Genomic DNA, 17,084 nt, shown 5'->3' with positions numbered 1-17,084 from the left:
GTTTGTTTATTTATGCACATTATCTAGTTTGTTGCCCCAATTTTAAAGAAATGATTTAAGTGATGTGAGAACTATCTGGGGTTTGTACTCATCACGGATTCCAAATGAAGTATTCTGTGTGTGTCCCAGTTGCGAAGGAGCATCTGACCAAGGAGGTGGAGGAGCTGAAGCAGCAGCGGGAGGAGCAGGAGGTGCGTCTGAGTGCTCTCAAGTCCCAGTATGAGGGCCGTCTGCACCGACAGGACCGAGAGATCAGGGAGCTCCGAGACCACCGTGACGAACAACCTCAGAGAGACGAGTCCCAGGACCAGGGTAAAAATAAGGTACAGGCACTGCACACCCATACATACTGTACAGGGAGTACTGTACACTTGATTTGGAATAAATTATATTTTAAATTCAGTCGATCCAGGAGATAAATTGAAATTCCAATTCAATTATTTGTGATGGACACTTTCTCCTTCCAGACCCAGGAGCAGCAGCAGAGAGCTCCAGAACAGAGGCAGATCAACCAGAGGACTTCCCAAGCTGCAGACAGGGGAAGGTATAAATAAATCTGGTTTAAAACCTAAAGTAACTGATGCATCCCCCAACTCTTAACACCACATCTGTGTCTTTTCTCCCATTTCCTACCAAACAGTGGTTCTTCCGGCTCTTCAGAGCAGCCCCCCACTGCCAACATCAAACCCACCACAGTGTCAGGTGGTGCCCCCAGTAAACCTTCCCCCATCCCCGGGAACAAGTCCACCCCCAGGGCCAGCATCCGACCCATGGTGCCCGTAACCATGCCCACCCCCACGGCCACTGTCATGCCCCATACACAGTCTGAAAGCCAGGAAGGTGAGAGATGTGGCTCTGTATTATAGGATTTGCATTAGATGGGCGACTGTCCCCCAGGGCAGCTGTAGATGGGCGACTTTTGACCTGACCTTGTTATCCCGTGTGTGTGTGTGTGTGTGTGTGTGTGTGTGTGTGTGTGTGTGTGTGTGTGTGTGTGTGTGTGTGTGTGTGTGTTAACCCCTGCAGCGCTGCAGTCCTCTGAAGGTGGAACCCCCGTGGAACACCTGTCTGTGTTCGGCAGCACCAGCGGCTCGGTCCGCTCCACCAGCCCTAGCGTCCAGAACATCACGCACTCTCAGTTTCAGCCAATCAGCAGCCAGGCCACCGCCTTCGTCCAGCCAACCCAGCAACAACAGGCCCCGCCCACCGCTGAGCCGGCCAGTCAGGAAGCAGAGGCGGGCCCTAGTGGTCAAGTGGAGAGGCCCTCCACATCTACGGCCGTATTTGGCTCCGCTATTACTACAGGGGGCTCTGCTGGGCCAAAGCGTGCCCGCGAGGTGGAGCTGGAGGCTCGGGCAGAGAGTGCTGACATGGCCCTGGAGAGCCCAGACGAACCACCCATCCCCAAGAAGCTCCGTATCATCCAGAGAGTGGGCCTGGAGGAGGAGAATGAAGAGGGCACTGATGGAGAGGCTGAGGGGCCAGGGGAGAACCAGGAGACTCCAGATGGCAGCCAGGTAAACCTTAAGACATAGGAGTATGTGCACACACAAATTCATACGCGTGTGTATCAGGCCCTGTATGTGTACAGGTGCATGCATTCATCATCACATGAGTATCATTGCAAACCCTATCTAACTATGTGTGGTAGGAACTACCAGACGTGTCCTTTCCTGTACTGGGAGAGGTGGAGGAAGAGGATGACGGGGTGTCCCAGTCTGTCCCCTCAGACCACCAGGTGACCCCCCAACCCTCTGACACCCAGGACTCCAGCGAAGAGCGCCAGCCTGACGTCATCATCATCGACACAGACAGCTCCAGTCGAGAAGAGGAAGAGGAGGCAGAGCAGGTGAGGGTTTCAGTATATGTTGACGTTAAAATATATTCAGTGTTTTTTTTAATGTTTGCAGAATCTGATCTGTTGATCTCTATTTAGGTGTTTAATTTGAAGAAAGGTGTTTTCAGCATTTCACACTAGATTATTTTCTCTCTGTAAAAGCACTTTGTGACAATTGCTAATGTATACAATCTTTAAATACATTTGATTATTCAAGAAATGTTTGTATTATCCCAGTATGAGGAAGAGGTGGAGGAAGAGAAGGATGATGATGATGACGACGACCAGGGGATGGGAAGAGAGGAGAGCAACGAGGGGAGCGGCGACGCCAACGAGCCGTTTGAAGGAGACGAGACGGGCCCTGAGACCTCGGAGCCTGCCTCGGAGAACGAGGAGAGCATGGGAGCTATAGACTCCACCTCCCAGAAACAGGCTGACTCACAAAGCGGTGAGAGAGAGACACTGTTTTTGTATGACATTTGTATTAGGAAGTCCCCCAGTTGGCATTTGAAACACTGACGACTGAGGGAGTTTTGTCTGACAATTGAGACTTCCAAATATGGATGTCGTGTTTTGAAAGTAAAATGAATGCAGTAAATATCCTTAAGTAGAAGTGAATAGAAACTTTGGGTAGATGTGACTTAGTATCAGAGTCTGAGACATTAACCCTTTCCCCTGCTTCCAGGTGAGGGGAGCAGCAGTACCACCGAATCCTTCCCCATGGCCATGTCCGACCCCCCCAAAGAACTACTACAGCCTACTGCTAGTACTACCAGCACTTTCTCCTTCTCTACCTCCCCCTTCTCCCCCTCCTCCAGCCTGCGCCTGCCCCAGTCCGTCCCCCGCCGGCCCCCACACCCCCTGCCCCCACGCCTCTACATCCAGCCCCCCGGCCCTGAGCTGGGCCTGGGACCTCCACCCACACAGGTAAGGTTTTGATCCAGACGCATGCCTTCAGACTTAAATACAGATATTCAGATGTAACCTGTACTAACATGCTCCTGTGTTCAATTATACAATACTCACTATGTACTGAGTCAACTGTGCAAAAAGATATTGTCTAGTTTAGCATCCTTGTGGTTGTTTGTCCCACAGAGGCTGTCTGCACCAATCCGCCGGCAGTCTGTAGGCAGAGGACCCCAGCTCACGCCTGGGATAGGCAACATGGTAAGGCAGGAAGGAATGGTGCCTGGCTATATATTGAGGCCTGGTTTCCCAGACACAGATTAGTGTTACCAAGCTTATTCCTGGACTAAAGGCTTCTTGGTCTAGGCATAATTTGGGTCCAGGAGTATTTCAATGACCATGTAACCTAACCAAGTCATGTCTTGCACAGTTTTCTAGTCCTCTTTCACCATTTCTGTTCTCCATCCCTCAGCAACACTTCTTTGATGACGATGACAGGATGGTCCCCAGTACGCCCACGCTGGTGGTGCCCCACCGGACTGATGGCTTTGCTGAGGCCATCCAGTACGTCTCTTTCACACACACACACACACACACACACACACACACACACACACACACACACACACACACACACACACACTTACTTGTATGGACTGTTAAATGAATGTTGTGATTTGGTATTTATTAACTGGACCCAGTCTCTTGGCCATTGGTTTTTCATTGATATTATTATCGGTGTCTGTCCCATGTCTTATATTTCTGTCCGTCTGTCTCAGTTCTCCCCAGGTAGCAGGAGTTCCCAGGTTCAGGTTTGGTCCTCCTGAAGACATGCCTCAGGCCAGCTCGTCCCACTCAGACCTCGGACAGCTCGCCTCACAAGGAGGTACAACACACACCAAGTAGCACTGAGTGAATACGCTGCTCTGTACTGTCTTTTTCCTCTATAGATACAATATCTCTGTCATGAAATTGATATGTCATTGTAATGAGTGTCCGCTTCAACTCCCTGACCTCTGTGGTTGTGTCTGTAGGTCTGGGGATGTACGAGAGTCCTCTGTTCCTGGCCGCTCACGACGAGGAGTCTGGAGGGAGGAGTGTTCCCACCACGCCCCTGCAGGTTGCTGCCCCAGTGACACTCTTCAATGAATCCCACCCCTCTGATGCCCAGGACATGGCATCCCAGTCTGTTCCCATGGTGACGACATCCACAAGCCACCACGGGCTGGCAGTCCCCGGCGGAGAGGCCGTCCCAGGAGATGATGGGGACGAGGTGTTCATGGAGGCAGATAGTGAAGGGTGAGAACAGGGGTTGTTGGGGTGTGGGGATGGTTGGGGTGTGTGTGTGTGTGTGTGTGTGTGTGTGTTGCTCATACACACTTTTCAATCCTATTAGTAGGAGTGGTGAAGCGTCCATGGATAGCCAGGCTGAGATGGACTCTGCCCAGCCGTCAGACGATGCCAGTCTACCCTCCACAAGCCAGGAGCCCACCTCCAGCTCTGCCGGTCAGTACAGCTTTCCCTCTCTCACGTCTCTCTTGCTTGTTCTCTCACACCTCAACCTTCTCTCATCCCTGCTTACAACCTCTTTGTCTCTCTTTCTTCTCAAATTCTATCGCTCCCTCTCTCTTCAGACACCAGCAGTAGTGTGCAGCCCAAGCCCTCTGGCCGACCTTTGGCCCAGCACTCTCTGCCAATGAGGACAACCAACAGGGGCAGGGCGCTCATCCGCAGAGGAGGTGAGCTTTCATCTACATAGAATTTTTAAGTCTTGAAGGCCACTTTTTTAACCCAGAACAACATGTTCATTCAACTAAAGCAGTGGCTTTGCTACCGTACTTTTGCATCATAGAGTAGAAACACAGCACACAACAAAGTAGATGAGAATTGTTTTTATTAGTTTGATAAGCAAGAGAAAGAATGTGACATAAAGCACACATTGTAGACTTTTGTTTGGCATGTTGGCATACATGTGCTGCAAGTATCATTGGAGCGGGGTTGCTGTCATGCGAGATATTTAAGCCCCCCCAGGTATGGTTTTAACTTGGGGTCTTGTAAAATGTTTTAGCTTATGTTTGAGCTTAGCACTGACACGTTAGAAGTAATTATTTAAACAAACATCAAAACAAACTTCAAAGAAGGTATAGTGACCCCATCTAAAACAGCACAACAGAGTTACAAGCTTCATGAAGTGGCCATTTTGGATGATGGTTAAGATGGAACTCTTTTCGCCCCCTCCGTTCAAGGTATGGGCTTCCTTCGAGCAGGAAGAGGCCCCTTCGGTAGAGGAAACCTACCCCGCTAATGATGCCATCGTGCACTGCTCCACCCCCCTCCCTTCATCCCAACTATCAATCATAGTCTCTTGGTCTACTTAAAAAATCCAACTAATTTGTGATTGACTTTTCTTCCCTAACTTTGTCAGTGGATACCATGTGCTTTAAAAGCGTACATTTTAGTTGTTTTGTATTTGTTTCAAGAAGAGTAATTGTTCCATTGCTTTTGTTTTTGCTAATAAACTTTGAGAAAAATAAAATGTTTGTCGTAGTCATGCGTTGTCGGTGGTCCATCCATAGCGTTGCTCTCGGCACACTTGAGCCTGTTGATGGAGTTCTGGCGGAGATCAGGGTTGTCTGGTTTGGCCAGAGCAGGCAGGTCACCAGATATCTTGATGTTGAAGTAGAATGCTAAAATGGATTCGAGTTCATGTTACTATATAGATTATAAATAACTACCTTTCCAACAGAATAATAGGGCAGGGCTGCCATTTGCTTTTAGATTAGCATTTTGACTTTTTAGTATTCGTTTTTATCCCAAGTGACCGGTCATTTACACATTGCTTATAATGTTTCTCTCCAAGTCAAAACATGTTTGATACCATTCCATTAATTCCATTCCAGCCATTACTGTGAGCCGTCCTCTCCAATTAATGTGCCAACGGCCGCCTGTGGTTCAAAGGCACTTAAGTCTCTTATCTTGCCCATTCACCGTCTGAATAGGACATACTAACAATGTCTCAAGGCTTACACATTTTTCTTTAACCTGTCCTCCCCTTCATAAACACTGAAGTGTTTTTAACAAGTGACCTCAAGGGACCATAGCGTTTCACCTGGTCAGTCTGTCATGGAAAGAGCAGGTGTTCTTAATGTTTTGTCCACCTTAGCATCAGCGTAAGAATATGTTTCTTAAGTGTGTACGTGTACAGTACATTACGTAGATGTCTTTTGAACTGCAGTAACCCCATTTCTATCATATAACCAAGATATCAGATGTACAATACATTGACCAAGACTTGGGTCCAGCAAAGAGGAAGTATTCGTATATGTCGGCCTTCTTGGCGCTGGGGACAGACACAGCTGAGGTCACTGAGGGAAGCCTTTCAGTGACCGCTTGATGTTAATCTTTCCTCCCAGATGCACCTCTGCTTGGCGAACGTGGTGTTTCTTGGTACTGGATTTGGATTTCTTGCCACAAACAGGGCTACTTCCAGCAGGGTAGGAGTATTTCTGCATGGTGCCTCCTGTGAGAAAGAAATGGTCATTTAGGAATGAGTAAAGCAAGCTCATTGGTGTAAAGCAATGGGAGTAGGTTAGGTAGTGGTAATCCTCAAAGCTCTCCCTAACCTTGAAGAAGTAAACAGACTCAGGCCTTCTAGCAGCAGGCACAGACAGGGCTGCAGTGATGGTGCCAGTCAGACCATCAAAACCAACCAGAGGCAACATATTTGAGGTAACCAGGCTCCATCTTGCCGTTGTCCATCTTCCAGTCGCCATCACCCTAACATGGAAAAGAGATGGGGACAAAGGTGTTGCCATTTGGTTCCACCAAGGAATCTCCACTGCCCCAACCCTCTGAACTTCTCTCGGGTTCTAGATTTTTCCTCTGCAGTTCTACAGTACCTTCATGATGTAGCTCTTGCCCTGGCAGTTGGTGCGGGTGAAGGCACTGTCGATAGGGGACTAACTCCTCTGTGATGTTGCGGGCTGGGCCAAGGGCCTTGGTGCTGGGGTCCATCATCCAGAAGAAATGACCTGGTCGGGGAAACAGAACCACAATTAGGAGATAATGTATCAAGTAACATTATTTTCTTTCTTTTTTTGTTGCTGGTGCTGCTTTGGAAAAGCTACTTGACCTTCATAAACATTTAATCACTAAGTAATAAGTGAGATAGGAGAGAGCTGTGCTGGGCCTGAGCTAGGCCACTATGCTCTACACACACCCTTGAAGATGAGAATGGTTCCGTTAGCCAGTGTGGTCAGTCCGTTGATGGGCAGGTCACTGCAGAGGTCTGGGTTACTGTTGGCATCTAGAGTAGAGGACACACCCGTGTAGGTAGAAGCCATTACAATTATGAAGAATATTTAGGTGTTGTCATTTACTATATAATATAATACATATATGTATAGCCTACTGTATAATAGCTAAATATTTACTTGACAGTGATTGCATAATTTCTTTTAGCAATAATAAATTGATGCAGTACTATACATCACAACAGAGCAGACATCCCAAATGTGACTGACGGAGAAACATTACATTAGTATCTAATCTGAGGTCCCTACCTGGTAGACCTTTGTGGGGTTTGTTTGGGTTGTTGACCTCCAAGGCCTTGGCTATGCCTGCCAGGGTGCTGGGGTCGTTGAGCCCCAAGGCCTTGGCTATGCCTGCCAGGGTGCTGGGGTCGTTGAGCCCCAAGGCCTTGACTATGTCTGCCAGGGTGTTGGGGTCGTTGAGCCCCAAGGCCTTGGCTATGCCTGCCAGGGTGTTGGGGTCGTTGAGCCCCAAGGCCTTGGCTATGCCTGCCAGGGTGTTGGGGTCGTTGAGCCCCAAGGCCTTGACTATGTCTGCCAGGGTGATGGGTTTGTTGGGGTCGTTGAGCCCCAAGGACTCAGCTAAGTCTGCTGGGATCATTCAACCCCATGGCTTTGGCTATGTCTGCCAGAGAGCTGAGGTTGTTGGGGTTTTGGGGGGGGGGGGGGGGGTCATTGGGGTATTTGAAGCCTAGGGCCACGGCTATGTCTGCCAGAGTGCTGGGGTTGTTGAGCCCTAAGGCCTTGGCTATATCTCCTAGAGTGCTGGGGTTGTTGAGCCCCAAGGCCTTGGCGATATCTGCCAAAGTAGGGAGCAGGGAAGCTCCAGATGACGGGTCCCCGGGGCCAGCATTACTCGCGATGGGGCCACCCTGGCCAGGGCAAGCCAGAGGATGGGAAGTTAGCAGCTCCAGGGAGCTGACCATTGACGAAAGGCAGGGCAAAGGGAGTGGTGGACATGGGAGGAGGGGGGAGATGCCCTTCAAGAGAATGGTGGCTGCATCACTCAAGGCTTCACAGGAGATAAGGGGGCAAGATGGAGGACGTTAGAACATGTACGTACAAACAAACACAAGCAGGTATACAATAGACTACACGATGCATCAGCACTCAGAAAACATTGGACTCCTGAACCTACTAAGATGCATAGAGCTTTGCTCTTGTCGCTCGACTACCTCAAAACATAAACAATAACTAGCCGTTCTGCCACTTTCTCAGACAATACTTTCATCAAACACTTGACCGTACAGTATGTTTCAGAACTTTTTGACACTCACCATCCATGACAGTGGCTGGGGCTGTGGAGGAGGGGCCATTGAAGCAGTCAGTCAGAGGGTAAAAGTCAGGGTTCAAAGGGGATGCTGGGCCCTGGGAGAAAGGTGAGTAGTCACTCTGGCTCTTAGAGCTGCTGGATCCAGGGTAAGGGCCGTCGCAGACAGGTTACAGGAATCCATAGTAGGCTACCATAAACTCGGAAGCATGAAAATTACTGAATGATTCTAGCATGTAGTTGTAATTCTTAATCAATTGTTGCCCAGCACAAGCTCCTTGTATGTTGACAAAGTCCTCAATCTCTACATTTCTCACCTGCAGTGTTCTGATAATGTCAATGATTGACAAGAGCACCCACAATAGGCTGCACTTACAATAGTCCTGAGTCTCAGGAAAGAGGTCAGACGGAGAGGGGTATGTGGTCTTACTATGGTCTAAAAGCACAAGAAAAATACCAGAAATGATCAGCTTTTGTGTTCTGAGACCCAGAGGGCAGACAGACACACAGGCTCAGCCCCTGAACTGTTGCATGTTACAGTACAGTTACTGCTTTCATCTCATCTGATCGCCATACATCGATAACCTATAGAGGCCTATTATGGGTTGGATTATCACATGCAGTCAGTCGGTCACTGATGTAATGTAACAAGATGGAGGCTAATTGCTCTTCCAGTCAATAAGCATGACCTTGGTTTGGAAAAACTCAGGACCCCAGCTATTACACACGTACCTTGGCTGCCTTCCTCACTCTCGCTGTTTAAAGGTTTCTTGGAAAATTTGAGACTCTTCAATTCTGTCTTGCTGGAGGATTTGTTCTTGGGAGGCGCTAAAGAGAATTAATTTGAATAAGATAAAACGTTTCTGTTTTAAAATGGCCCACTATAACCTAGCACTGAGACAGTTCAGCCTATAATCAGGGTACACAAGCTCTGTTGATCCATGCAGTTACTTTGCTACAAAGACAATAACTGAACCTGTTGGCTTTTTCTTGGCATCCTGCTTGATCCTCTGGGTTGGTGTTGGAGTGGCATCTAAAAGAAGAAAGTTGATGGTGAAAATAGTGCACATATTTTCAAAAACGATTAGTATATGATTAGCAAATGGTCTGACCCATCACTCTATTCTACTCACTATAAATCATTAACTACATAGGCATTGTTCTTTAGACATGTTTTCTGTGGGACTGATGGGTTTAATGGATTACTGACTGCTGGTTGTATTGTCCTGGTTAAGTTCAGCTAACTATCAGATCTCATGAAAAAGTGTTGTAAAGAGTCTTCATAAAGATAGCTGTTGGACATACCGCAGTGGTTCTGGTAGTCACGGCAACAGGTGTCATAGCGGACACAGCCTGGGTCACATTCGCAAAGCCTGCCTCGTCTGAACGATTCACCACACCTACCACTGCACGACTCACCTGCATGAGAAGAAATAGACCCTGATATTCACCAACACACAGACTTTCTCTTTGTACATAGTCCTGTCTACTACACCATTGATGGATGACTTGGCCTGTCACATAGTTTGAGTTTCAGGTACATCAACACAGGTTTACATTCATGCATATATACAGACTCTGATGAATAACCATTCTGACTTTTAAACAATGACATAGTAATGACGTGGTACTAGCATCAGTCTTACTGGAAGTGCAGAGAGCCTCAAAGTCCTTGCAGCACTCGTCATGAGGGAGGCAGCTGGTGTCACACTGGCAGGGCTGGCTACAAGTAAATGGCTCACCACATCTAGCACTGCAGCTGTCTGCAGGTTGGAACGACAGCGATGGGGAGGGATGAGCTCAAAAACAACTACTACTGTACATTCAATGCTACCATTAAAAAAGGTCCAAAATGACTTACAGAACTGTTGACATTATCAGTGTCACATATTCAGCATTTAATGTGGCCCCTGTACCAGTCAATGGGTTCTTACCTTGAGCAGCGGAGAATGGCAGAAGAGCAGCACAGGTCGCCACCACGAAGGCAGCCAATGGCGATGATGCAGTCATGAGTTTGTCTCAAATAGAATTGAGAAACAAGACCATGAAATACCTTTTGTCCAACTCAGTAGGATGAACTGGAAAAAGCATCTTCCTCTTTGGTTTTATCCATATAGGATTATTACAAAGTTACATTCAAATAATCAAACCATAACTATCAATGTTGTCTTCACATGTTATGCTTGGTAGGTCCCTGAAATAGAGAAAAAGATAGACGTAAGCCAATCACCTTCACACAAGTCAACTGCAGTCGACTCACCTTGCTCTCCCTAACTTCCTATGGGCATTATATAGCGTGAATAGGGCTGGTTTTGGAGTGACAGCTACCGCAGGACATTTTTATTAGTCCAAATACAGCCACAATTAAAACCACAAATGATGCAGAGACCTCCTACGCGCTTACAGGAAGTAGAACTAAACTGGCCAGGTGTGTTGGCGTGGAACAAAAAACTGGAAGAGCATCTGTGGGCATAGACACCGATGACATCACAGTGAGGTGACGACCTTGCTTTTCAAGGGTCCCCAAAAAACACTGTTCTTTATATTAATAACCAGACCTGCATGGTTGTTTCCGCAACTCTGTGCGGACTCCAACAACGACTCACTGATTGTTTTTTTATCATCTTTATTAAATTAAAGTCCGCCTGACAACCTCAATTGGTTTAAAAGGTTGAATTGTTCTCGTGATTCACAATGTGGTCGTACCACAGTGTACGATCAAGCTTTCACTCTCAGGGCCCAAACTTCAAACTGATATAATAGTACTGCATTACAAAACAAAAAAATGTTTTATGTGACATTTTAACGACATTCTGACTGTAGTATTCCTTATAGTAAGTTTGTGGAACATGGTCAATCATGACTAAACTAATCAAATTACTCTATAACCAGGAAGAACTATGATAGTGCCAATATCATAGGTCATCTCTGGATAGTAATAGGGTTCTTAAAGTTTTTCTCTTGTCAGATCATGTGGTCAGGAAAATCTCTTGACCCAAGTGATAATGTAGCAACTGAACAGTGTGCAGTGATTTGAATGTATATCATTCAGCATACCTTTATTGTGGGGTTCATCTCTCTGAGTAGGTCTATGTACAGCACGAGGGCTATACTATAGCGCAGGATCAATGAGTTAGCAAGCTAACTTGCCTAAATATTCTGAAATAACTTATTATTTAATTTGAAATGGGCATGGTCTAAATGAGTCAACAACCAAAAACACATATCTAAGTTTAGCCTTCTTCATGAACCAGAAAATCTATACTTATTTCTGGTTGTTTATCAAAGTTAGCTGGCTAACTCATTGATCCTGCTTTGTAGTATACCCCTGAGATCTTCCAGTGATTTGATCTCGCTACAATAACAATGAGACGCACCGAAACACAGCACTTACTCTCACTACCATTTGGTATTTTATTAGCATCCCCATTAGCTGTTGCAAAAGCAGCAGCTACTCTTCCTGGGGTCCACACAAACATGAAACATAAAACAGAATGACATAATACAGAACATCATTAGACAAGAACAGCTCAAGGACATAACTACATACATTTTTTAAAAGGCACACGTAGCCTACATATCAATGCATACACACAAACTAGTGTCAATTGCTGCTTAATTCTTTTTAGAAAATGTTTTTTTTTTGTGAGGTGGCCCCTTGATACATTTTCAGTGTTTGGAACAAAAGAGACTATTCAAGAAAGAAGTCTCTCCTGGTTCTATTCTAAGGTAATGTCTTCTATCCCACCGACGAACATGTAGGTTTTATTCAAACCGTCTCTCCGAGGCCATATGTTTCAAGAATGAAAATACCAGTGGTGGAAAAAGTACCCAGTTGTCATACTTGAGTAGAAGTGAAAGTGAAATGAAGTAAAAGTGAAAGTCACCAAGTAAAATACTACTTGAGTAAAAGTCTAAAGGTATTTGGTTTTAAATCTACTTTAAGTATCAAAAGTAAATCTAATCGCTAAAATATATTTAAGTATGAAAAATGTTAAGTAAAAGTATAAATCACTTCAAATTCCTTATTAAGCAACCTTTCCTTTCTTTTTTTTCGGATAGCCAGGGGCCCACTTCAACAGCCAGGGGCACACTTCAACAGCCAGGGGCACATTTCAACAGCCAGGGGCACACTTCAACAGCCAGGGGCACATTTCAACAGCCAGGGGCACACTTCAACAGCCAGGGGCACACTTCAACAGCCAGGGGCACACTTCAACAGCCAGGGGCACACTTCAACAGAACTTCAGGGGCACACTTCAACAGCCAGGGGCACACTTCAACAGAACTTCAGGGGCACACTTCAACAGCCAGGGGCACACTTCAACAGCCAGGGGCACACTTCAACAGCCAGGGGCACACTTCAACAGAACTTCAGGGGCACACTTCAACAGCCAGGGGCACACTTCAACAGAACTTCAGGGGCACACTTCAACAGCCAGGGGCACACTTCAACAGAACTTCAGGGGCACACTTCAACAGAACTTCAGGGGCACACTTCAACAGAACTTCAGGGGCACACTTCAACAGAACTTCAGGGGCACACTTCAACAGCCAGGGGCACACTTCAACAGCCAGGGGCACACTTCAACAGCCAGGGGCACACTTCAACAGCCAGGGGCACACTTCAACAGCCAGGGGCACACTTCAACAGAACTTCAGGGGCACACTTCAACAGCCAGGGGCACACTTCAACAGAACTTCAGGGGCACACTTCAACAGAACTTCAGGGGCACACTTCAACAGAACTTCAGGGGCACACTTCAACAGAACTTCAGGGGCACACTTCAACAGCCAGGGGCACACTTCAACAGCCAGGGGCACACTTCAACAGAACTTCAGGGGCACACTTCAACAGAACTTCAGGGGCACACTTCAACAGTCAGACATGATTTATAAACAAAGCATTTGTGTTTAGTGAGTCTACCAGATCAAAGGCAGTAGGGATGACCAGGGATGTTCTCTTGATAAACACGTGATTTAGAATATTTTCTGTCCTGCTAAGCATGCAAAATGTAACGAGTACTTTTGGGTGGTGTCAGGAAAAATGTAAGGAGTAAAATGTACAATATTTTCTTTAGGAATGTAGTGGAGTAAAAGTAAAAGTTGTAAAAAATATAAATAGTAAAGTATAGATACCCCAAAAAACGACTTAAGTAGTACTTGAAAGTATTTGTACTTAAGTACTTTACACCACTGGAAAATAGTGAGTGCTTCAAAGAGCATTCTTAAACACACCCACGTTCACACATGCGCTTGGCTTCACATTAACATCCTCTTTGACCAATAATCTTACAATCAGAATTTTACATGAGTTTACTAGATGAAAAAAGTATAGACCCACATTTACAAGACTCTCTTATCCAGGGTGACTTACAGGACGAATTAGGGTTAAGTGCCTTGCTCAAGAGCACATCGCCAGATTTTACCCTAGTCGGCTCGGTGATTCAAACTAGAAACCTTTTGGGTATTGGCCCAATGCTCTTAACCACTAGGCTACCTGCCGGCAGGTTAACATATGGAAGATGCTGAATCTTCCTGAAGGTTGATGCCTACAAAGGGACTGACTGAGTCGACTCCCTGCTCTGTGACCCCAAATTCTTTCTCAGTTCTGTGAACATTATGTTCTTGTTCTTGATTTCAGAGTCTTGTAAAAGGTGGTTTGTAGGAGCTGTGTTGGAGGCCTTATTAGGCTAGTATACTACCCAGCTGCCAGCCTACAGACCACAGGAACACAAGCTGGCAAGACTTCCACAGCTAGTCATGACCTTTGTCTCTTTCTGCCTCTGGACTCACCGTGGGTGACGAGAATGATCTGGTTACAATCTGATCTGCCCAGAGTTCCTATGAACTAACCATGATCTGCTATACTGTACGGCATCATTTAGTGTGAAACTCAAGCCAGGTACTATGGATAGGGCCAGGAGTTTGTCTTGGCCTTGAGGTCTGGTAAATTAAATCTCTGGGCCCTGAGATATAGGCTGGCAGATAGCCTAGCAGTTAACGCGTTGGGCCAGTGACAGAAAGGTTACAAGTTTTAAGCACTAAGCCATTAAGGTAAAACATCTGGTGATGTTCCCTAATTGTTCCAGGGTATCAGTTGATAATGGCATACCCTGGCTGTGACACCACTCCGAGGGTGCAATTTTTTACATTTCCAATTCATGCATGCGTATTAATACATATGTGAAATGGGACAAATATAAGCGCCCACCAAATTACTATTATTATAGCCTATAACTTGGGCCCAGAGTTTTTCCAAAGTCAGGAACAACTCCTGGCCCAATTTGAGTATCGTTGCTGTAAAGGGTGGCTAGCATTGCAATGAATTAATGAAAATCAGACCACAATTGCTCTTTTTGCTCCAACACTCTTGAATGGACACTTTTAATAAATACTCTATAAAGGAGATGTGCAATGACTTGTTGGGATGAAATATGTGTTATAAAGAGATTAAATATCTACCGTATGGCATTTGCATATTTTGTAACTTAAAAGAGCGATACTCAACGAGACACACATGTCAACTTTGTGTGTAACCTAGATGTTTTATGAGGTAAGTCTCTAATTTCAAGAGAATAATTTGCTAGTATTTCACAATTTCACTAACGCAACACTAAAGGAGGTATGGCAAGTGGGAGAGCTGTTGGTTGGTCCACTGACATAAAATAAACTGTGGTTCCATGTCTTACTAAGGTTTTCCACGCATTTCCCATACTCAGGCTTTCCAACGCTGCTTGTGCTCTCTCTTAATAGGTTACTTCACATATGCAAAGAAGATTACAATAGGACACAGAACATGATGTTACCACATACCATTGAGTTTATTGCAAGTTTAGAGCATAACAAACTGACTGGGTGAGGTTCTGTTCAAATCTTTGCTAGGTTTCTTCTCCCATCCTATACATACTGTATTTACAGTTGAAGTCGGAAGTTTACATACACCTTAGCCAAATACATTTAAACTCAGTTTTTCACAATTCCTGACATTCAATCCTAGTAAAAATGCCCGGTCTTAGGTCAGTTAGGATCACCACTTTATTTTAAGAATGTGAAATGTCAGGATAATAGTAGAGAGAATGATTTATTTCAGCTTTTATTTCTTTCATCACATTCCCAGTGAGTCGGAAGTTTACATACACTCAATTAGTATTTGGCAGCATTGCCTTTAAATTGTTTAACTTGGGTCAAACGTTTCGGGTAGCCTTCCACAAGCTTCCCACAATAAATTGGGTGAATTTTGTCCCATTCCTCCTGACAGAGCTGTGGAAACTGAGTCAGGTTTGTAGGCCTTCTTGCTTGCACACGCTTTTTCAGTTCTGCCCACACATTTTCTATAGGATTGAGGTCAGAGCTTTGTGATGGCCACTGCTGTCAGGCGTGTGCGTACTGGTGGTGAAGTCAGGTGCAGGAGAGCAGAGAATTGTGAACAGGCGCACACTTTCTTACGGCAGGAGAGATATACAGATGGACACAGCTGCGTCAAAAACCTCCTCCAGCCAACAAGGCAAAGTGTATAGCGCGCACAAATGTCACAAAACATAAATGTATAGCAATCCGAATAAGCTTTGTGAAAACACACGGAAAATAACAAACGCTTAGCCTAGTGCATACAACACCTAACACACAAATAATTTCACACAAAGACATGAGGGGGAACAAAATAATAAATACAATTGGTGTGATTGGGGAATGCAAACCAGGTGTGAATGGAACAAGACAAAATCAATGGATAATTGAAGAATGGAGCGGCGATGGCTAGAAAGCCGGTGACGTCGACCGCCGAACGCCGCCCGAACAAGGAGAGGGGCCGACCTCGGCGGAAGTCGTGGCAACTCCAATACCTTGACTTTGTTGTCCTTAAGCCCTTTTGCCACAACTTTGGAAGTATGATTGGGGTCATTGTACATTTGGAAGACCCATTTGCGACCAAGCTTTAACTTCCTGACTGATGTCTTGAGATGTTGGCAAGCCTCCCCCTTTTTCCTCCAAGCATAACGATGGTCATTATGGCCAAACAGTTCTATTTTTGTTTCATCAGACCAGAGGACATTTCTCCAAAAAGTACGATCTTTGTCCCCATGTGCAGTTGCAAACCATAGTCTGGCTTTTTTATGGTGGTTTTGGAGCAGTGGCTTCTTCCTTGCTGAGTGGCCTTTCAGGTTATGTCGATATAGGACTCATTTTACTGTGGATATAGATACTTTTGTACCTGTTTCCTCCAGCATCTTCACAAGATCCTTTGCTGCTGTTCTGGGATTTATTTGCACTTTTCGCACAAAAGTACGTTCATCTCTAGGAGACAGAACGCATCTCATTCCTGAGCAATATGACGGCTGCGTGGTCCCATGGTGTTTATACTTGCGTACTATTGCTTGTTCAGATGAACGTGGTACCTTCAGGTGTTTGGAAATTGCTCCCAAGGATGAACCAGACTTGTGGAGGTCTACAATTGTTTTTCTTTTGTCTTGGCTGATTTCTTTAGATTTTTTCATGATGTCAAACAAAGAGGCACTGAGTTTGAAGGTAGGCCTTGAAATACATCCACAGGTACACCTCCAATTGACTCAAATGATGTCAATTAGCCTATCAGAAGCTTCTAAAGCCATGACCTAATTTTCTGGAATTTCCAAGCTGTTTAAAGGCACAGACAACTTAGTGTATGTAAACTTCTGACCCACTGGAATTGTGATACAGTGAATTATAAGTGAAATAATCTATCTGTAAAGAATTGTTGGAAAAATTACTTGTGTCATGCACA

The 17,084-nt window shown here is 45.5% G+C and overlaps 1 protein-coding gene and 1 pseudogene across 2 annotated transcripts in view; one reads left to right on the top strand and one right to left on the bottom strand.

The window, feature by feature from the left end:
* Positions 1 to 5,279, top strand: part of LOC115169907 (nucleoprotein TPR) — a 29,526-nt gene extending 24,247 nt beyond the window's left edge. Inside the window, exons 34-47 of one of the 2 annotated variants that reach the window (XM_029726021.1) lie at positions 130 to 323; positions 468 to 544; positions 641 to 840; positions 1,027 to 1,517; positions 1,652 to 1,849; positions 2,075 to 2,285; positions 2,523 to 2,764; positions 2,933 to 3,004; positions 3,216 to 3,307; positions 3,523 to 3,629; positions 3,778 to 4,042; positions 4,143 to 4,249; positions 4,378 to 4,482; positions 4,990 to 5,279. In XM_029726021.1, the coding sequence (XP_029581881.1) occupies positions 130 to 323; positions 468 to 544; positions 641 to 840; positions 1,027 to 1,517; positions 1,652 to 1,849; positions 2,075 to 2,285; positions 2,523 to 2,764; positions 2,933 to 3,004; positions 3,216 to 3,307; positions 3,523 to 3,629; positions 3,778 to 4,042; positions 4,143 to 4,249; positions 4,378 to 4,482; positions 4,990 to 5,048 (2,420 nt within the window). In that variant the 3' untranslated portion in view covers positions 5,049 to 5,279. Of the gene's footprint in view, positions 1 to 129; positions 324 to 467; positions 545 to 640; positions 841 to 1,026; positions 1,518 to 1,651; positions 1,850 to 2,074; positions 2,286 to 2,522; positions 2,765 to 2,932; positions 3,005 to 3,215; positions 3,308 to 3,522; positions 3,630 to 3,777; positions 4,043 to 4,139; positions 4,250 to 4,377; positions 4,483 to 4,989 lie in introns of both variants that reach the window. The other variant, XM_029726020.1, reaches the window with a different exon arrangement.
* Positions 5,255 to 7,654, bottom strand: LOC115169199 (proteoglycan 4-like; annotated as a pseudogene).
* Between the last annotated feature and the right edge of the window lie 9,430 nt (positions 7,655 to 17,084).

This window comes from Salmo trutta, chromosome 31 (assembly GCF_901001165.1).
Source record: "Salmo trutta chromosome 31, fSalTru1.1, whole genome shotgun sequence".
NCBI lineage: Eukaryota > Metazoa > Chordata > Actinopteri > Salmoniformes > Salmonidae > Salmo > Salmo trutta.
The sequence above is the reverse complement of the archived record's forward strand: the minus strand, read 5'-3'. Positions and strand labels throughout refer to the sequence as shown.